Source organism: Chlamydotis macqueenii, chromosome 10 (assembly GCF_036417535.1).
Source record: "Chlamydotis macqueenii isolate bChlMac1 chromosome 10, bChlMac1.mat, whole genome shotgun sequence".
NCBI lineage: Eukaryota > Metazoa > Chordata > Aves > Otidiformes > Otididae > Chlamydotis > Chlamydotis macqueenii.
Window position 1 is genome coordinate 5,844,575 of NC_141565.1, and position 22,179 is coordinate 5,866,753.

Below are 22,179 nucleotides of genomic sequence, written 5' to 3' on the forward strand. Positions count from 1 at the left end.
GTCAACCATTTTAATCTTGAAGGGAAATTATTCTGATTTTTCACTCCTAAGTGGTTTTAGACTGATGCTGCCTTAAGCTTCCTACATTTTCTGTTTGCCCCCTCCCTCAGTAGTGGTGTTTCCCCCTCCCAAATCTTGTTTGCCTATCTCTGCAGGCCAAACGCACTGCAGGAGAGATAACAACTCTCCTGAGCGCAGAGCTGCCTCTCCAGCTCCTTTGCCCAAGTACAGGACATGCTTACAGCATGATGAGATAACAGCTCCAGAGCTTCCATGCGCACTCATTTAATTGCAGGCCTGCCTCAAAATGGACAGCCCAATAAAACTACAAAGCTGTTAACAAAGCCAAGCCACAAAAATAATCAGCCTGTACTTGAACAGGATAACATATGCACTTAAATATCACCACGAGGACAGCATACGGAGCTAGAGGATTGTTGTCACCAAGCTTGGGTGGCCAAATTGTCCTCAGGGGTGGCGGGGCAGGGAGAAGCTCCCGCATAAAGCGAGCGGGCGGTGATTCCCTGATGTGCTTCACCCCACTGAAGGGCGGCCCCCAGCCCCGACCTGTTCCCTCGCCTCACCTGGGGACATCGGCGGGGCGTGTGGGCCTGCGGGGTCTGGGCCGGGGTCACCTGCAGCTCCTGGGCTCGGCTGCGAGCTCGCTGCTGATAAAGCTCTCTTTTCTCGGGAGACTGTTGATCCCTATCATCCATGAGGCTGCCTGCCTTCACATCCAGGTCTGCAAAATGGATACAGTTCCCCCACCTCCCCTGTTTATCTGAAGTGTTGTTTTTTTTACAAATTTCGCTCATTTTAAAGAACAGGGGCCCTTGGGTAGAAAGCGAACGAATGGCTGAAGCCCCAGCGCGGAGCAGCAATGCCGAGGGAAGGGGCGCCGGGGCCTGCAACCCCCTCGCCCCCCTGCGCCCCCAGGGCCGGGCCGGGCCGGGCCAGGGCGGGCTGGGGTGCGGGCGGGGCCTGGCCCCTGCTCGCTTCCCTGCCGGTGCTGCCCGGCGGGGCGGGGGCTGCCCGAGCCCGGGGCCGGTCTCCACCGCCCCGCCCCGCTCCGCCCCGCGCGGGGCGCTCATACCCGCGGGCAGCTCCGCGGGGGCTCCGCGGCCAGGACCTTGCCGCGTCCAGCGGCTGCCGGCGGGCACCGCCGCGCAGGGCCGGGCCGGGCCGGGCCGGAGCCGAGGCACCGCCGCCGATGTGGGGTTGCCGTCGCCGCTGCCGCCCGCAGGGCCGGCACTGCCGAGGTAGGAGACCCGGTCGCCGGGGCCTCCCCGGGCTGGGTGCCCGTCGGGACGCTCCTTCCCCTCCCTTCCGCGGGTGCCCACGGAGCAGTCTCCCAACTCCCCCCCCCCCCCCCCCCCGCACCCTCACAACCCCAGAGGGTCCCACGCGTGTCGGTGTGTGTCGAGGCAAGGCCGGAGGGGAAAGGTCGTGGGTTTTGGGATGAATTTTCCCTTCCAGCTCCATGGCTTCTGCTGGGAACAGCCCAGTGCGGAGGAACGTTTGGGAGATGTGGTGTGGAAAGAGGGAATTGTAGTGTACTGTTTGCTCTCTGAGTTATTTTTGGAAATTGCTTTGCTGTAAGGAATTTTTTTTTTTTCTTTTAACTGTCTGTGGGAAGGTGCATTTACATGGTGCTCCTCCAAGTGTTGGTGCTTCCCTTTGGCTGAGGGAGGCTGTAAAATCAGTGTTTTGGCCAACGCTGACCCACCCGGTTAGTTGTTCTTTCCTAGTCCTAATGGCAACGCCATGAAAACACGTAATCTGCCTCTTTTTTTATCTGGCCCTGTGAGATTTGGCTGCTGGCTCGTTGGAGCCTTCCTCGGAAAGGGCTGACTCTCCCTGAGGGTTGAGGGGCCTGGCGTGTTCGTTAGGCGCTTTGTGTAGTGCAGGATGACAGCTCTGACGCAAGTGCCCCAAAACTTTTAAACATTGGCACAGTCTTGGTTACGTTTGGGTGTTTCTCCCCCTTTCCAGGAAAGTTGTGTTACATAGGCTGGAAGATAAACCTGGCACCTTCTTGGGCTCCCCCACAGCCATGGAGCGGGATGGGGAAGCAGAAACGGAGGCAGGAGCAGAGTGGTGGTGTATGCAGGTCTGGTAACGGGACCGGGGAGCCTTGGCCTGGCACCCTGAGCTGCCTGGTGCCATAGAAAATTGGGTGTCACTGGGTGTAGAGTGGCCATGGCTCCCGCCTGGTGACTCAGAGGATTACTCTTGTTTACAGCCATCGCTTTGCTTCTGCTGGTGTTAGAGCAGGCAGCTGCCTACTTCATCCATGCCCCATGCCAAGCCAGGGCATGGAAATGGATTTCAGTAAGGTCAGTGGCTTCCAAACCACCTGGATGAAGGCAGGGGGACCCTGATTCAGCTGTTGAAACACAGTGATGGGCCACTGCTTACCCATAGCTGAACTGGAAACTCTTCGTTGTTCCTCGGGTCATTCACGTGATGCTTGCGCCAGTGTCCTCAATGAGCAGTGATTGTTGGCTGTGCCAGGGGAGCTGCTGAAATGGATATTGCTCCCGCTCCTCGTTCTCAACACCTCGTAACCTGGCTCAGTGCTGACTCTGTAGCAGGTTCTGTTGTGCTTGTGTGGCTCTTTGGAGTGTGGGGAGGGAATAAAAAATGTTATCGTTGAAGAAAATTGAAGATTCTGTGATTTTTTTAATCTTTAAAAACGTTCGTTCCAAATTAAACATTTTATATCGCTAAATGTTGAAGAGAAACGGGTTAACATGAGGGGAAAACATACTAACCCAAGTACAACTCAGAGCGATCCCGTATAGTGTCAACTGCTGTCGTGCTCTGCAGAGAGCTGAAGATGGGACTGTATAAATACCGGTTGTGGGACTCCTGGTGCTTGTCCAGTGTGTTGTGGAGCAGTTTGCAAAGTTTCCAGTAAGTTTGCTTCATGTGGCCTTACTCAGCTGCGAGGCACTCCCATAATTATGGCTGCAATTAAAAGCAATAACATCCATTTACATAAGGTCCTGATCCTTTTAAATCGGTGCATCATCTAATGAGAGCATTCGTCTAGGGATAGCTATGCAGGACAAGGGCCCAAAGCTGAGAGCGTTTCGGGGAGGATTTTGTTCCAGAACTTTTCTGAGGTCATTTGAAGGAAAGGTCTGCTTTGGAATAGGACATTTTGTTATGAAAAAGTACTAAATTATATTTATAACCCTTTCCAGTAGTAGGATTTTGTTGAACGAAGTGCTTTTAGCACTTTATATTTTATGTACCATCACCCATCTAATTTAAAAAAATCAGCCTGGTTACACAAGTATTTTTCTCAATTTGATTGCGTCAGTGTTCCTTCTGCTCTTGTGAGTAAGAGATTTGGTAAATCCAAGTTGTGGCTGGTATCTAATTGCTGACGAAGCACTACAGATGTGTTCTCAATTGCTCACTGAAGTTGCGTGGTTTCCTTGGGGCTTAAACTGTACACATAATGTCGGCAGTGTTTTTTTTCTTTGAGGTGAATGTAAACATTAGACTCTAAATGGTGGTAAACATCATACATTGGAGAGTGTGTCAGATTTCTTCTAAAGGAGATGACCTGGTGGAGTGATCTCACCTTCTCACTCTGTATGTTTTGTTTATTTTTTTTGGTGTGTTTTTTTCTTATTTGTTTGTTTTAATTTACTGAATATAGTGTAAGCTTGTGTCACCACACCCTTGGTCATTGGAAAGAGTCACAAAGTGAATGTAGTAGAAAGGGTAAAAATTCCTAAAATACAGCTGAGGAAGCACCAGCCATGGATCTGAGAAGTGCTGGGTTCCTTGTGTCTGCTCTGGTTTTCCCCAGAAGCCTTTTTTTTTTTTTTATCCCCATTTTAAGTCAAATAATTAATCTGTTAACCTTTTGTCACAGACATAGCACTTGACTTGTGGTGTCTGAGGGCTTAAGAAGTTCAGTAATTAAATTTTATAAGAATAAAAGAGAATAATGAACTCCAAACTCACTAGTTTGTCTAGTTGGGCTCTCGGATAGCTAAAATTAAGTAATTTAAGCTGATTCCTGGTTTTACTCAGTTTTTATCAGGTGCTCAAAGTTGAGGATGTGGGAACGAGCCCCGTGCTGCTTCACACAGGTGGTAACTGTCGGAGGTGGTGGGTTTATTTCGGGTTGATTTGGTTGTGCAGGAGGGTGGTTTCAGGGGGAGCACTGGCCTGGCTGAGTGGGATGAGACAGTGTGTGGGGCCAGGTTGGCTGATAAACCAGGCTTGTTCCTGGGTGCCCGCCAGAACCTGCCCCTAAATATTGTAAATGCGTGCTAATTATGAATGCTAATCTCCAGATGTACTTAACGTATTACCTGGTGAAGTACTGACCTTGTAGCTATTGGGCTGTGGCTGTTTTCAGTAAAATCACTGTAATGCAGTAGGGCTGTGAATCTGCACGTGTGCAAGGAGAAGTGATATCTGTGGTTTTGCATGAAATTGGTGCAGCGCAGCTGTAAGCGCCTTTGAGGTTGTGTTCTGATTAAGTCAAACAAGCTCATCTTTCCTATGAGAAGCTGGTGAATGGGGGGGCTCTTCTGGACGTTGGCGTCTGCAACATTTAATGATCTGAAGCAACACACTGGAATTAATCCTGAAGTCTTTAAGCGTGTAGCTGCCATGGTAGGTCCTGAATGCAGATGATGAGTCTCATAATTGCAGCTGACTTTTATCCATGTGATGGATAAAAGGGATGTTTTGTAATGTTTTATTAATAAAAGAAAAAGGGACAGATTTGTCATGAGTGCCCTTGTGGAAATAACATGCCTGTTAAAGCTTTAAATTTGTACATGTTCGTATAATTTCAGCACGACTGGTTACTTGGATATCTGACACGACTGTGTGGCATTAGTTTCCAGATGATTCAGTACATTACTATCTTGTTTACAGGCCACGCACAAGCAGAAAAAGGTAGGAAAGGGTAAATCAGAGTGGGGTTTAAATCCTTATTTCCCTTTTTCACTCTAAAGTTGATCACCTAACTTGTACCCTAATAATCATTCTGCCAAACGTGAATTTTCTCTTTCTGCATAGTGTCAAGGCTTTGTCTCGTGGTTTAGGAGCTGGCTTCACGCGTGCTATGCCTTGGCACGGGGAATTGCTGGGCTGCCGGGAGAGCTGTGTGATCCAGGCTCCCTGGCAGCTGTTCCCCTCTAAACCAGAGTGACAGCCGCCACGAAGCCGTTGTGGGGTTGGCCCGTAGCTGTTCAGTGACACCTAAAAGTGCCTTAGATGTGCTATTTCTGCCCTGCTTGGAAAAGCCACTTATGGTGTTGCATCTCTTGAAATGGATTCACATGTGAGTGATTTCTCCATCTGCAGAGAGCAGTGTGTTTTGTTAGCTGGGTTAGTCTGCACCAAAAAATGCAGAGGCTTGATTTCATCCTGGCTGTGTTATGAGTGCATAAATGGGAAGGTTTCCTTAAGCAGCAAGAAATCCTCATGACTGGATTATGTACAGTTTGCCAGGGGTACTTTAAATCAAGTGATGCAAAGGACGAAATATTTGTGGTGATTTATTTGTAGTTAAAAGCTTTTATATGGCACTACACACCCCTTTTTGACATAATCAGGGAACACAACAAACATGAGTTGTTTTAATGCGTCTGAAACTGCTTCTGAGCAATTATCACTGCCACAACAATATTTAGATTTAAGGCTGGCATTTTCTTCCTTTTAAGTTTTCTTTTATGATCATATATGCCTGGAAATCTAACTGATGTAGTTGGTTAATAACAAGCGATGTTTCTTGTTCATGGAAACCCTACAGATATTCTTAAACATGAAGCTTTGCAACATTTACTTTCTGCACTAAGGAGGGAAAAATTGGAAAAGCTTTGTAGGTTTTCTGCTACCAATGTGAAACTGTTTTCTGCAAAACAATGGGGAGATTTCAGGGGTTGGTGACCTCTTGCAATTAAAGGATTTCAGATGGCTTGTGAGAGACTGAGGTGGAGGAGGCATGGGGAAGAAAAAAAAAGCAGAAAAGCAGCCCTTGCCCTGGAGGAAACAAGCACCCCTGTTACTGCTGAAGTCATTACTCATTTTTGCTAGGAGATCTAGGAGATCCATCTAGCTGCTTCCCCCTGAGAAATGCTCTGTCTGGGGATTAGAATATGGGAGCTTAAAATTTAAGCTGCTCTGCAAAAGAGGTCTCACATGGATTTAGATCTTGGGGTTGCAGTTGCTTTTTCTTCCCCAGGCTGGCCCTGTTCTGAGGACTTGGGCCCACCTGGTGTCAATCTCGTGTTCAATAGTGAGAGGACAATGGGTAATGGTTTTAAAATAGAGGGAGGTAGATTTAGATTCTATATTAGGAAGAAATTTTTTACAATGAGGGTGGTGGAACACTGCAACAGGTTGCCTAGAGAGGTGGTGGAAGCCCCATCCCTGGAAACATTCAAGGCCAGGTTGGCCAGGGCTCTGAGCACCCTGATCTGGTTGGAGGTGTCCCTGCTCCTGGCAGGGGGGCTGGGCTGGGTGGGCTTTGAAGGTCCCTTCCAACCCAAACCATTCTGTGATTCTAGGTTGAAGCACTTTGTGTAGTGGGAGCATTGGCAGGGCAGCTCTTCTGTCTTGGTAGCTGCTTTCCATTAAAATGTAGGAGACTGATGTTTTTGAGACCTCTGTCCTGTGTCAAATAAGGTTCAAATTGGTCAATGACTTCAGATGTCCTCAGTGGTGCTGGTGAGACCCGAGGAGGACATTACTGTATGTGATGGGTTATGGCATTCTGCGCACCTGAATAATTCTTTGTAATTTATTTTCTCTAGGGAGGTTAGTGCTGAAACAGTTATTTTTAGGAATATAAGATAATCAGGAGTTTTACTTTTTTAAAAAATAGGTTTCTTTGCTAATACTGATTTTCATTCGGTAAATGCTTCCCATTGCAAGAGTTCTTATTTGTAGTGTTTGTGTTGTTTAGCCTGTCTGCACTCCATAAATTAGATTATTTTGGCTGCTGTAATTTTATTATCCTTATTAAGCTTCCTCATCTACATATTGATCCTATTAAGTCTCAGGAAGCTGATAAGCCATCTAGCTGTACTTGGAAAATACACAGAGAATGAGAAATCTGCCCTGGAGGCTATGAAGGGGAGATTTGCCAGAGATTTGGATCTCTGTATGTCTTGCCTGTATTTTTTTCTTTTCTTTTTTTTTTTTTTTTTCAGTGCTAGGCTTTAAACTACATGACAGCATTGCAGTTTGCAGAATTAAGATTAATTTTGCCTTTACTAGAAATTTTTTCATCCATGGCTTCTGAGAAGCTTTGCTCCAGTTTTCTTGTATTTGGATGAATACACTCCTTTTTCATCAAGCTTAAGAATATTTGCAGAGGCAGCTGGCATCATGTATGTTGTGAAGTTTTTTCCTCCTTGTGTCAGTTTTCTGTGCTGGCTTTCCAGAGGCATTTATTCTTACTTTCAAAAACCTGCTTTTCTGTCTCCGTTGCCTATGGGACACGCATGAAACCAAGCATAATTGTAGGTGCATGTAAAGGACTGGGGGCCCAATCGTTGCCCCATTAACTCGCTGTTGCTTCCGTTGCCATGGGCTTTTTCCTTAATGACCTACTTATCCCATACAGTAATATATGCTGGAGCACTATACTCTGGACCTTTAACTCCTGCCCTCCCCTTCTTTGGTTTGTTCTAGCTCTCAGCCAAGTCTAGTCCCTCTTATGTGAGGTCGTAGAACCTCCAACTCAGCCTCTCCACTTCTGAGCCCGTTTTGGGTGCTTCTGCTGATTTACGTGCTGTTTATGTAAGTGAAATGTTTGAAGACCCCTGTTTTCTTGTTCTCCCTGATGTCTCTGCGCTGTCCCTGCTGCTTCTAACATCACGTTGTTTCTTTCATGATACTCTTCTCCCATCCCGTGTTTCCTCCTCCTCCCACAATCTGACCTTGTCTTGCTCTTGTCTCCCTGTGCCCTATTTCAGGCGTTCACATGGCTTCAACTTCTATTATGTGCTGATGACTCAGAGGAACTCTACACCTCGGATGGTTTGTCACCCAGTCTGGCGGCTGTTCTCCTCCTCGCCTTTTTCTCTCTGATTTCTCCATCAGGAGTCATTCAGTGTTTCAAGCCCCAAGTCTCAGATGGTGCTTCCTAAGTTCTCTTTATCTCTTGTCTTTTAAAATGCCACATGATAGGTAGCTTCATCCCAAAGCCTTAATGATTTAAAAAAGTAATTTGTTTTAATTCATGCATTTCGATTGCATGCAAATTCTCTGTACTCTTTACTGTCAATATATTTCTCCTTTTCTAGCTCATCATATAACTTTCCTAATGCATGTAATAAGTGTTTACAGATGTTTTTTGTTAAGTGGTGGTCCTGAGAAATTCTACTTCTGAAGTCAGTTGATAGTGCTTGGTTCTAAAAGATAGCATTAAGGATTTTGGTTCCACTCTGAAAAGGCAGCTGCCCTTGTTTTGCTGTTTATATTTAGCAGCCCCCAATCTAGCTGTTAGAAACAAGTGGGATTCATAGCATCCTAGCTGGATGAAAGGAGAAAGGATGTGTATACATCATAAATGTTAAAATATCTAATATAAAACCATCTGTAAGTGAGCATAATTCATAAGCCTCTCTGCCTGGAGAAGGGTTCTCTGTTTTATTTTAAATTGCTGATCTTTTCCGTGTGCTCCTTTTAACTATACTCTTATTTGTAACTGCAAACCCAAACTTGGAATTGAGAAGGTTTTTCTAATATACTTATGAGACTGGAAAGGAATAGAGAGTTTCATGGTGACAGAAGCACTTTCAGACTGCTTAGCAGAGGTTGCTTTTACGCAGGTTCCAGAGGCACAAAGCAAACATCCTGGTGGGTGCAGGTATGTTTTTGCTTTTGCTTCTCTTTCAAATATCACAAATTTGTCAAGCCTTGGTTTTCCTGGGCTGTATCACAGATTCCAGGTAACTCGGGCAGCGGTGAGTAAGCACACCGGCTGCCGTACCGCACTTCCAAGGAAGCGTATCGGGGTACACCCACCAGCCGTCCAGAGGTTGTGCGAGGCTGTACGTGCTGTTGCTGTAGTAACAACATGGGATACTACCAGAACAGTTTGTAGAACGGCTGTCCTCACTAGACTTACCGTCTTGGAAACTCAGTTTTTTTCAGTTACCCTCTAGACCTGATGTAAATAGGCAATCTGTGCAAATGTCATGTATTTTAATGTCCTCTTTCTGCACTTCTTAGAAGCACGCGCCCCCTCAGGTAAATAGTTTGAAGTTCCTGGTACACAGTAAGCCATGAAGGGTTTTTTTAAACTCGGTTGCGCTCAGAAAACGTGAGTAATGGATGCCATCTTTCCTTTAAGTTGCATCATAACAGGAAGATTTAAAATGTTTCTCCACGTTGTGACAATGGGAATAGTTTTAAGCAATACCTGGAAGCACCACTTGAGGATCTGGCCTATTTTTCAAAGAGAGAATTTCAGTGTTCTCTCAGAGGTGAAGGTGGGAGGTGGCTGCTTGGACGGAGGTGTAATGAATTAGTGATTTATCCTTCAGGTTTAAAGAATACATGGTTAATGCAGACCAGCCTAAATCTGTGCCTGATGTTAGATTTAACACAGGAAACCTCCTTACCTGAGAACAATGGCATCTCATTGATAGGGTTTATCTCCAGATGTTAGGTTCCTCCCATGTTTAAAATAGAGCAATTATTTCTTCTGAAATGTGATAAACATCTAAACTAACATGTTTATATATTTAGAAATAATAAAAGTGTGGGGAATGGCCACACTTTCAACAATGGTTCATGTAAAGATAATGAAAGAACGGAGTGACAGTGTAGCAAGGTGTATTTATTTTTTTAGTTGCTAATACTGTGTATGTGAATCTGTGCATGCTCTGGGACTCTCGTGCAATCCACATGTTGGTGAGGTGACGTCCTGCTGATAACATCTATCTCCCCAAGTAATCTTAGATTGTCTGATAGGTTTTATATGCATACAATATAATGTGTGGGTCCTGTAAAAAGCTATCCCAGACTTTATTGGTACAATTCTTCTTGTATAGCTAGTGTTTGTTTCCTGCTCATTAGGTCGTCATGCTTTTGAAAACAGAACTGTGCTGGAATCAAGCCACACATAAACACTGCTGTAGGTGATACACCATTGTTTTGCATGCACAGTGAATAACTATCACGATGTGTCAGAAGACGATGAAGAAAATATAATGAATGCAAATTAGTGTGGGAACTAGCCCTCTCTCCAGCCAGAGCAGTGTGGTGTGAGGCTCCTGAGAGCCTGAGCCCTGTCAGATCTTCCCTTGTATCAGATGTGTTGATGTTTGTTAGAATAGATGGGAACTTTTCTCACTGATTGATGTTACACCAATATCTTCTGTTTGGATGAGTTATTTTCCTTATCTATGCTAGGGAATATTCTTCTGTTTCTGCTTAAGGAATCTCTCTAGTATCTATATTTATACAGTGTTGTCTGTGTGGGATCTGGGATGTTTTTTAAATCTATTCCCCAATTAGCACCGAAGAGATTTCTTTTTAGTAGTAGCTCATTCTCGTATAAAGCATGATGACACATGGTTGGTTTTTTTTCTGAATCTCTTTGGTAGACTGATCTGTAGCCAGGAAGTCTAATAGTAAAATGAACTCTTATGAAATAGCTTCTAAAGGTGTGTATAGCTGAGGGCAGATTCTTTTTTAGTTCTGAAACTTTAATAGCTTTGCTTGTCTTTGAGGTAGCAGTCTATTTCAAGACAACTGAAACATTTTCCCTTTAGGCAGTGATAGGAAACAGGATATGGAGTGGATGGTGCAAGTAATTAACTTATTTGTTGCTCAGAAGTAATGGAGTAAGAGCTAGGGCCATCTATCACAAGGTCTGGTCCTCATTACTTCAGTTGGTTTAGAATAAAGTTCTAAATGGAGAGATGTGTGAAGATGTTATGGGGAACCTGCTGAACTTGTTGTGTAGGATGCTTGACATTTTGGGGGACTTAAGTGGGCTATTTGTCATTTTTCGTTGACTCCTGGGATATTAAACTGTGGGAAAACTAAAAGGATGGTACTTCTGGTTGAGGAGAAAACTATAAGCTGACTGGAGGAGACAGGAAGTCTTCATTTAAGAAGCTAACATAACAAGTCCTGAGAAACTGAACTGAGAAGGTATGAATCAATGTATGTAATTTTGCTAATAGAAGATTATATTTCTCTTCCCGATTGCTCATTGTGCTTGCGAAGCTCTTGATGGGAAGGGACTTACTCTGTTCTCTGTGGGAAGCTCTGTGAGAAGTTTAACTCGTGAGGGATCTCTTCTGCAGGATGACTGTTCCCAAGGCATGGTCTTTGTCATCATCCAAGAGCTCAGGAACAGCAGGGAGGAACAGAGACACCTTTTTGGTCTCTAGCGCACCTTCCTTTATCTCTAGGCTTCCTTGACAATTGAAGAGGAAAGCTGAGTTTGTACTTGCTTTACAAAGGTGACAACATACCTAGCAGATGGGTATTGTGTTTTAGGCAGGTCGTCATGGACTCCTCTTCCACAGTGAGGAAAAACCTGCCAGTCTTGATTTGTACGTCAGGAATATGGGAATTACTTGGAGGAGGGAGCAGTCTGTCCCCTGCTGAGGTGCTAGTGTAATGAGGGGTGTGATCTTGCAGGCCAAGTGTCCCATCTGCTCTGCAGTTAAGTTCCGTCATTGTAGTGGAAACTCAGTGCAGTTGCAAGTTTTGGTGCTGTCACGACCCATAAGCTGCAGCTTTTCACTCGGTGAGAGCACTGTAACAAGTGCTTGGTGAAGACAAAAACCATCAGCACTACAGTCTTATAACGTGTGTGGGGAGAAAACTCTGCCATTCCACCTGAAATCCAGTTATGAAATGTTGGAGTGTTGTTACTTGTGAACAAAAAGGCTGAAGCATAGCTGTGTGTTTGGTCACCACCTCTTCTAATTGGCTGGCAGTGTTGTAACTGCCTTGTATATTAGATAGCTGTTGTTGGCTGTCCTCAGGTGAGGCTTCCAGCTGCACAGATTTTTGTCAATGAAGGACTGCCACGAGCCTGCTGAAGGTACAGCTGACTTATTTTTTTTTTTCCGTTAAAGAGAAAATCAATTATAAGTTCAATAGGAACTGTCCTGTATGCTTTATACAAATACTGCGGTGCAGTGTAGCAGGCTGACAGCTGGTTGGAGACACCTAGTCCATGTAGAGATGGGGAGCATTGGTTCGATGTCGAAGCTGGATACACAGGATACTCATGTGGCTGAAGGCTGTGCTGGTGCGTATCTGTATTTCTGGAGTAACATTCATAGCTAATGATCTTTCCAAGCTGTCCTGTTTCTGGCTAGGATAGAATTAATATTCACCTGAGCTGGGAGGAGAACTGGAGCTGGTGGCCCCTATGGCTGGGGCACCCAGCTGGGATAAGCTTACCCGAATTAGCCGAAGGGCTGTTCCATCCGATGTGACACCATGCTCAGTGTATCAGTGAGGAGGGTGCTGAGGGGAGCCTCCTGCTACATAGGAAGAAACTGGGTGTTGACATTTGTTGTAAGCCATTGTACTGTATTTGTGTTCCATCACTGTTTTGTTTTCTTCTGTTATGGCTCTTAAATTTATTTTTTTGATTCATCTCAACCCACACATTTTTGCTGCCTTTTGTTTATCAGCTCTCCCTTCTGCCTCACTGGAGGGTGGGGGGAGTGAGAGAGAGACTGTGTAGTCTGGTCCTGATCAGGGCTGAACTACAACACAAGTTGTGTGTTCCTTGGTGCCTCCGTAAATGATTGAAGCGAAGCTGGTGGTGTGCTGTGTGGCTGAAGTGTGTTTGGGCCATTGTAAGCTGGCGGGCATACACCCCTCTCTGTATCCCTTCTAAAGGCGGAGCAGGGGCTCTGACTTACCTGTCTTCCTCTCGCTGTTGCAATAGGTAGGAAATGTAGATACCTATTTTAAGATCAGATAGTTTGGACCATTAAACCATTGGACATGGTTTAGTGGACGTGGTTGATGGTTGGATTTGATGATCTTAGAGGTATTTTCCAACCTTAAAGATTCTGTGATTCCATGAATTTAAACTAATTCCTTCCTGTTACTTCTAGCTAGAGCAGTAACCTGCCAGTTGCAATAGAGAACACCTGGATTTAGGCTTTTGCCAGCTATTTATTGCCAGTTGTGTGTGTAGAGGTCAGATGCTACTGGTAAATAGCTGATAATGGAGGGATAAAAGATTTACCTCATGACACTGTAGAAAGAGTTGCTTTAGAGAAATTGAAGTATTAGGTTAATGATGAAATATAACTTGTTGGTGTTTAGTATTAAAAAAGAAATGGGGATATTTGTTTTTGAGTTTGGATTTCCCCCTCAATAATTTATGGTTTTTTTTTTTATTTGAGAAAATGACTCGGGATTAGCAGATAGGGTATTGTTCCCCGTAGCCTTCTGTAACCTCTGACTCTGCCTTGGATGCTTAAAAGCCAAGAGCTGGGTACGTCAGTACCAGCATTCTGTGAAGCTTTGATAACCTCCAGGCACAGCGGTTATGGTGTGACCTAGTTGCCTGTTTCCGCAATGTAAAATTGAATTACGGGATTTTTCCAGGGGAGCGGTCTGGCTGCGGGCCGCCTGCTGCAGCTCCGGGCCCGTTCATCTCGCACCTTGCTGCCTGCGAACACCCGCTCTGCTCCCCTCTGCCCTCCCAGCCCGCCCCGGTGCCGCTGGCGTGGCCGTGGCTGCCGGGGAGCGTGATGCTGAGGGCGGGTGCCGGCGCCCGCAGCCGGCCGCCAGGGGGCGCGCTGCCTGCGCGGCGGCGGGCGGTGCTAGGGCGCCGCCTGGCGGGCGCAGGCGGGATCACCCAGCGAGGGTGACCGCAGGGTTTCCCCGGGCGAGGGGAGGCTGTCGGCGGTACCGGAGAGGTGCGTAGTGAAGGAGAACACCCGCCACAGCGCTAAATTTCTGTACAAATCTCCGGTTTGTGTCGCATTTTGTAAATACACAAGATGACAGCCCAGTACGCTTTCGAGTGTTGATTGCCTGTGGTGCGCTGTTTCTGGGGAAAGTGCAGCTAACATCACCAGCAGCTTTTTAAAAATATTGGCAATGAGAAGGGCAAAATGGGAAGCTTGAGTTTTAGCAGCTTTGTATCTTGAAAGTTTTGTTCTGTGTTCTGTATTTCAGGAACTTCCCAGAAAAAGCTTCTTCATGCTGTGCTGTGAGAGCAGGAACAGGGCAGTGTTGTAGTCTGGTCAGGGTTGTAAGCGTGGTGCCAGAACACCTCACATGCTTAATCTTGGGGCCTGGCACAGCGTGGGGACTCCCTTGCAGCCATCCTGCTCCTGTGAACCACACAGGTGACCTCTGGCCATCTGTGATATCCTTAAGTCATTTTTCTGATATCTGTTGAATCTCTGGTGCTGCAGAAGGGTTTGTGAACTGTTTTTTCTGTGAGCTGTATCTGCTGTGTTCAGTGTGGCGAGGGTGTGGGCACCTGGACGACTGGAAGGTCTTCTCTTCTTATTCCCAATAGTGAGCTGGTGCTGCTGGAGTGATGGTGGGAAGACAGGAGGCGGAGATGTTGGGGGGTTTATGGATGTTTTATAGGCTGTCAGACTATAAAGTGTTATCTCTTCTATGGAAATGAGATATATATGAAAGTGACTGGCAGACATTGTGGAACTTATTTTATATGGTTACTGTATGATACAGCTTATTTACTGATACAAAGTAGTGTTTGTTTGATCAAGCATAAGCATTGAACCAAGCATAAGCCTTGGTTCAGTCTCCTTTTTTTATTTCTCCCCATCGCAGAAATAATTACCACTTGCTGTATGCATTAAACCATGAGAGTTTCCTGTCTTGTCAGTCGGTCATTTGAAAAGAATAACTGTTACTTGGCTCAAGCATATTCTGTTTCTGTGCAGCAGTCAATTTGCCCAGACTGCCTTTCCTCTCAACGTTTTGCGTCTGCAGAGAGGTGCATTTTCAGGTAAGCTTTCAGCTCAGCATGGCCCTGAGAGTAGAAGCTTTGTGTAAAAGCCTTCTAAGGAGTGAAAGCTGATTTGTGGATTCCCTCTAGCAAACAAAGCCGAGTTTCCCCCTTGCTTCACCTGCAGGAATCAGCCCTGCTTCTCAAGCCGTTGTATTAGGACAGTGGTTGATGACAAATGTGATTGTGGAGAAGGTGTTTTCTATCATTTATTGGGAATCTAATGAGCAATGTTTATTTGTTCTCTCTTCTTCTAGGAATTGAATGTAGTGCCCTTGAAAACTGTGTTTTGAAATGAGACCTCAGGAGTGGCACAATATTTCTGTACTTGCTTTCTCTGTGTCCTCAGAGTCCATGTCTGCACTGAGGTTGTACAAGAAAAACCCCTTAAATAAGTTTGATCAACAACATAATAATGTAAGTTGGTCATCAGTCAAGCTGAAAATCTTTACCTCACAGAAAAAAAGGCTAGCAGGTGTCTGTGCACACCTCTAATGCCATTACAAACACCTGGACAAACCCTTACTTAAATGCTGCACAGGTGCCACTGGTTTAAATCTGCCTGAGCAAGAAGAGTTCACTGATGATGTGCCTCCCGCTTGAGGGACAAGACTTAGAAATGTGGTAATTCAGCCTGCAGACCTCTGAGAACTGTTGTTATTGTATAAACAACATCAGGTCGGTGTTTTCAGCTGCGAGGCACGTGGGTGAGTGGAGTTTCAGTTCTTGTGTGCTGTGTGGATTTGCAGAAAGGAGGTGTGCTGTGTGGATTTGCAGAAAGGAGGTACAAACTTTGTTTCTTCAAACTGGAAGGATTTAATGCATCTTTCTACTTAATGTATGTCAAACCAGCCTGAGAAGTGTATTTTCTAAGCTGAAGTTCCTGTTAGTATCTTATTTTTGTTAATATTACATCAATTGTGGACTGTCCTGGCTTTACTGGAGGCACTGTTGGGAGAGCTGGAGCATTCTGGTGGTGGCATGCCTCGCTGTGATTTGGGCAAGGCGGGTACGTCCTGATGCTGGACTCTACCCTGGGTTCAGGCATCTGTTTGTTCCAGTTTCCTGTGTGCACATAGGAGACAGGCTTCTAGGATTAACCTGGAACACAGATTAAACTGTTCCTGCTCACAAGTCTTTTTGGCAACTGTTGGAAGTAAATACAGACTTAGTAGGAGAAACCAAGATGATTTTAGGTGTTCAAAATCTCACTCTCCCTGCTCCTAGTTTTCTGACTCTTGTTAATGTAACTCCTGTATCCCCTCTGCCTCTCCCCACTTTGGCTATCAACTCAAAACAAAATTGGGAAAAAAATGCTGGCATTGAAATAGAGTGTAGATGCCTGCAGTTGGAAAATGTAATGAGTCTTGAAGAGAAGGAAATTGACTTTGAAAAGATGGAAGGGCAGGTCAGGGAAACATGGTTTTGGAAAACAGTGCTAATTCTCCCAGGGGTGTCTCACCAAATGTTTCTGAGAACTGATTTTCAGCTTTTAGCTGTAATGGAATAGAAAAACTAAAAACGATCCTCAGATGCTCAGAGTCTGACTAGTATTAAAAAAATATATATATATGTGTGTACTGACTTTCATCTGTATTTAGGCCAGTGTCATAAAGTCTTGAGTGCCTGAGAGTGAATGAAAATGCGTGTTGCACTTCACAACCATATTTTGTGTTGCATTTATCTTCTGTAAAATGTATAGATGTATGTAACAGTGAAATACTTGGCTTTCTTAGGGCTTTGATCAGCCCTGTTAATGGGCTTAGCTGTGGGGTTTCTCTGAGTTGTAAAGCTGAGGTTGATGTGGAAATGCGACAGCTGGATGTTGAAATTAGCCACACTTGCCGCTCTTACTGCGGCACAGGGTCCTTTCCGCGTGCTTTGTGAATAGGTGTTTTTGGTATCTGAACAAGATGTCAGAATCCTATTGTTTATTTTTGGTTTTCTGCATTGATATGAATTTAACCTTCAGGGCCAAAATAGAGTTTGACTGGAAAAATACATCATTCAGTGCATGACTTCTTAAACCACACTGCGTGCTCTCTAGACTCGCTATTTTTAGGGTTTTGAAAAGGCTCTTCTGAGGCAGCCTGGTGCTCCCTGCAGCCGGACTGCGCTGGCTGCAGAGCAGTGGCCGCACCCCGACGACCCCCTCCTGGCTTTCGCCCGGCGAGCAGCCCCCGCTTTCCTACCCCCGTCTCCCTCCTCCCGTGGGCCGGGGCCGGCCTGAGGTGAAAAACTGCGCGACGGGGCCTGGGCCTGCCGGGCCGCTGCCCCTCGGGGCCTGGGAGCGAGGGGGGCTGCGCCCGGCCGCTCCGAGGGAGCAGGGGGGCCGCTGCTCCCGCTGCGGGGGCGGAAGCTGAGGCAGGGAAGCCCCGGGAAGGGCAGCTCGGGCCCGACGGCCTCCGCAGGGCCGGGGCAGCCGCTGCTTGCCTCGGGGGGGGCCGCGGGGCTGCGGCTTCCCGCGCCCGGCCTCGCCTCAGGGGGCGGCGCGGCCTTGCCCCCGCCGAGCGGAGAGGGCGGTGCCGCCCCGCCCGCCGCCACTGCAGTGGGAGCCGGGAGGCGAGTGAGGATGGCGGCGGCGTCGCCGGCGCGGGAGCTCACGCAGAACCCGCTGCAGAAGACTTGGGAGCCCTACGACAATGGGCTGCCGGCGGGGCACAGCGCCCAGCGCGGCGGTGAGCGGGGCGGCGGGGAGGGAGCGGGGGCTCTGCCCGGGCCGCCCTGTCGGAGCCCCGGCGGGCGGCAGCTGTCACCGGGACCCCCGAGCGGCCGCCCCTCCTCGGTTGGGCCGCAGCGGGTGAGCGGGGCCCCGCGGACCCTTCCCGGGGGCGATTCGGCCTTGGGGTGTGAGGGACCGGGAGGGCCCCGCCATCGCCGCCGTTACCGCCCCCCCTGAGCGCCAGGCCCATTGCCTGGCCTTTAACGCGCCTCTGGTGCGAAGGGCTCGTTCGGTGGTTCAGCCGGCCCGGGGCTGATGTGCCCGGGACCGACCGTGTCTGCTGGGCGAGGCGGTCGCGGTCCCCCGGGGATGGCAGAAAGCCCCCAGGCGGCTGGATCTGTGCCCAGCGGGAGGCAACAAAGCTTGGCTGGGAAGAGTATCTCTTCCAGTTGCTTTTGTGGGTGGTTTGGTTTTTTTTTGTTATTTAAACGCCCAGGTTCCGAAGAGCGTTTATATTCAGTATATTCTTGAAGAGACGCCTAAAAATGTCACTGTATTTTGTGGTGGTTTTTTTTCTTTTTTTTTTTTTTAAGGCCGATGCTGTATCAGGCCATCTGTTGTATGAGTTAATGGCCTTTCCTTATTTTGAGGTGCAGCCAACCAAGTCATCAGCCTCTAAGGATTTCGGCTGTGGGGTTTGTAAACCATAATTTATTAACAAACTTTGCTTCACGTTTTTTTTTTTCTTCCCCCCCCCCCCCCTTCCTTAAATAACTGAGGTTCGATACACTGCAGTTTTGCAGACAAAAGGGGCTTTGTCTTGTGGAACTGTTTTTATTTGTCATGCAAAGAGGCTGCGCTGACAGAAAGAGCTGAGGGCTCTGCTCGTGTGGCAGGCGTCCATGGGCTGCTGCCTCTCGGCTCTGCTCTTGCTTTGGTCCAGCCCTTGCTGGAAAAAAATACCCCAAACTTTCTTGATTTCTGCTAGGCAAGCAGGCATGTGTTTGTGTGAACTGAATTACTCCAGCATATGAAAAATAGTAGGTGTTAAAAGGAGATGAAAGCTGAAATGGCCAAAGGCTTAGAAAGTGTATGTAATGGCTTCTGTAAACACACTAAGTAGAATGCTTCGTTGTGGCCTTAACGGGCATCAGTTCTTAAACAAAATAACACTTGCTATAGCTTTGACACAGACACTGTTTTACAAAAACTCCCCAAGAACTAAATTGCCTATTGGTCACACGTAATCTAGTGACATTTGTAGTCATCTTGGCAGAATTGTTTAGATTATATTGAGTGTAAACTAACTTTAAACAAACTATTTTACATACTTGCTTTTTTGTAGGATTCTAGAATTTTTGGTGCCCAAAACCCCTTATAATTGAGAAACCTTTTTGCTAAAAAGAAAAGTTTTGGAAATATTTTTTTAAATCCTTCTGTTTTTGCATGTGTTTGCTTTTGCAATATACAGATATGTCTACAGTCACATAAGAATCACAGGCAGCGTAGAGAGGAGCAGAACTTACACTTCCTTGATAAAACCATCTATCTTGTTTCAGCAAACTGGGAATGCTTTGTATTTTTCTCATGCAATGGGCCTGCAGAGTCCTTTATCCTCAGATTGTGTCCCCCCTGCTCTGGTGGGCCAGTGTGACCAGCAGGCCCTGTAGCTGTGCTGTGGCAGCTCAGGATGGGCCTGCCCAGCTTGGGTCACTTGGGGCACTGCTTGGATTGACCAGTTGCAGTTGTCTGCTGCTGCAGGTGACTGTGTTTAATATTACTGTTTGAAAAATACAAGCTCAAGTCAGAAGTGTATTTCTTGCCCTCAAGAGTAGCTTTCCAGTGGAAGCAGTGAAGCTACTCGCTTAGATGTCTTCTGAATTTCTGGGCTAAGCAAGATGAACTCTTTCTGTCTCCTTTGGTTGGGTTTTTATTTCCTCGTTCATGCTGATGACCTTTATCTGCACTACTTTTAATCTTATTTTATCTTTCTAGAAGGTGGATGAGCAGAATCATGCACTCTTCCAGTTGAGGACTTGGCAGATCCATCTTCAAAGGGACTTACCTGTGTTAGCTGTTTTTAGCGTAATTTTCTGAAAGCTGACAGATTGCGGTTGTCTGGGGAAGAAGAAATCTCGTTAGCTGTGTCAGGGTTTAGCTGTCATGGGGCTTTGAAGAGCTAGATCTTTTAGTCTGTGCATTATGAGGTCTTCAAGGAGGAGTTCTGGCTGCATGCAGGCTACTGAGCAGACTGAGCTTTTGCAGCTGGTGAGATGGGTAAAATAAAGGTAACTGATCTAAATTACCTTCCAAAGTAAGACTTTAAGAAAGTAGAAATGCATGGGGTTTTTTTATTAGTAATGTAACCTTTTGTGGTCGTTTGTGAAAGGTTTTGTCTGTAAATATGTTGCACTAAAGCTAGTGTTGGCATTGGTTGTCACATTGCTTCAAGCTCGAGCAATGGACTACAAACATGGACATAAAAAACCAAATAGCAAAGTATATTGTAGTAAAAATTATTTTGAGAGCCTAGCAGAGGATGTTTATAGAGTGAGAGATAAATAGTGAACTTCCTGTGGTTAAACATTATTTTTCCCCCTACTACAGTTAGTGACTTTGTTTCCCTAAAGCTGCTGGAATTTCGTCATTCTAATAATTATCTGCTGTTTGCATGGCAGTATGAATGTGGACTGGGTCCAAAAAAAAAGTATCGAATGAATATTATCTTTGCTCTTGAGAACTCTACCCTTTGAGCTCTTGCTGCTCATGTGTATTTGTACTTCCAACCCTAGGAACTGAGGATGGAGAAAGCAAATGAGGTAATGACAACACCCAGCTGTAGCCTGAGGATCAGGATGTGTGGTGGGGACATGGCTGTGGGCATCACAGCTGTGGGAAGGAAATGATAACCCTGAGCAAGTGGATGGCAGAGCTGCTTGGAGCAGCTGGTGACTCAAGGCTGGCTAGAGGACAGATATGAATTCTGAATCCCTTGTACCAAGGTGTTGTTAGAAACTGGTGATTTGGACGAGAAGAGGAGAGATGGATTAGGAAATGATGGACTTCTTCAATCATGGAGCAGGATGGGGAACTCATCCCTGCAGGATGTGAAGAAGGGTGACCGATTATTGTAATTGGTGAAAATGGATTAGCAATAGTTAAATTGGATAAATGATAGAGGAAAACATGTAGGGCTAACCTTATTTGGAATGGTGGTTGTGTTGGCTTATAGTTAAAGATATTTCTGTATGAGTCTCTAAATAGTACAGCGACTTCGGCGAACAGGCCTTGAGTCGAAGGCCATAGAAACAGCAGGAATCCTTTGTAAACTTAAGATGGCTAACCGTGGCAGCTTGATACAAAAAGCATTTGACCTTAGAAGTTTACTTAAAAATTTAACACAGATAAGGAAAAACCAAAATCTCGTTTTGTGTGAGATAGCTGATCATATGTTAGGTAGTACGTGAACTTGAAAAATACTGACTGTTGCCTCTGATTTCACAAGATCATGTGAGTTTTGAGGGCTAATGAAATACTGCACAGCTGCTCGAGATTGTTCAATGGCCTGGTTTGGTTTCTCAACCTTCTTCTGCATCTTGATTATTTCACAATAGAGTTTAAAAGGCAAGAAGTGAGCATGTAGTTTCTTCTTTCCTTGGTTGTTAAATCTTAAACTTTAGAAGGGACAGCAATCGTAATTTTACTCTGAGCTGCGACTTGCTGTTTTGTTCAGTAGTACGTAAGAAATTTTTAACTGGGATCATGACTTTGCTTAATTTGCAATACTTGACTTTAATGCACTTCTTCACTTGGCTGTTTTCTTTCACTGATTGGTATTTTGAGCATGTTTTTTGTGTGTTCCCTCTATGCGATGGGAGACAACATACATTTCTTTTTGATGCTGCTGTTTATAAACATGCAATCTTACACAGACATATTACAAACATCTATTTTAAAGAAAAAAAAAACCCGAGTCAAGTCATAGAATATCTTTAGCAAATGATGGTATACAACCTTGTAAATTTTGTTTTGCTGGTCTTGAATGTGTATGTTCCTCTGGCAAAATCAGTGTTGATAGCACAGATTGGGGCTGGAGTTGCGTACGTGAAGCAGAATTTAAAAATGAGTTTGTTTTCTTGAGACTAGATGGTGTAGAGAGATTTCTGGTGGTAAACAAGGCAATCCAGCAATAAGGAATTGAGAGAAAGCTGCACTTAGGAGTCTGCCTTGGCTGTATGACTTGCACCTGTATAACTACTTCTGTGCTGCAAATTGTTTTTCATCTAGAGTGAATGATGGTGAGGTGCTGTGAAAAGGGGAGTTGAGCATTGTGCCATTGGGAAAATACTAAAATAAAGAGGTACAGAAGAAATAAAATAATTGCTTCGCATACTTTTATTTTTAGTCTTGTAATTTAGCTGTTAACAGGTACGGTTTTGGCCAGCAAATGTGCCTTTGACTTTTACTTCCAAATGCATAGGTGTGCTTGTCACTAAGTGCCACCTATGTGAATGGTATTAGACTGCCACCACTGTTGACCATC

The 22,179-nt window shown here is 45.7% G+C and overlaps 1 protein-coding gene across 3 annotated transcripts in view; it reads left to right on the plus strand.

Moving 5' to 3' along the window:
* Window positions 1-1,092: 1,092 nt before the first annotated feature.
* LOC104485787 (6-phosphofructo-2-kinase/fructose-2,6-bisphosphatase 4) overlaps window positions 1,093-22,179 on the plus strand; it is a 49,423-nt gene continuing 28,336 nt past the window's right edge. For 2 of the 3 annotated variants that reach the window (XM_086755647.1, XM_086755648.1), the window contains exon 1: window positions 17,547-17,652. In XM_086755647.1, coding sequence (XP_086611773.1) covers window positions 17,547-17,652 — 106 coding nt within the window. Of the gene's footprint in view, window positions 1,260-17,546; window positions 17,653-22,179 lie in introns of those variants that run through there. The other variant, XM_086755649.1, reaches the window with a different exon arrangement.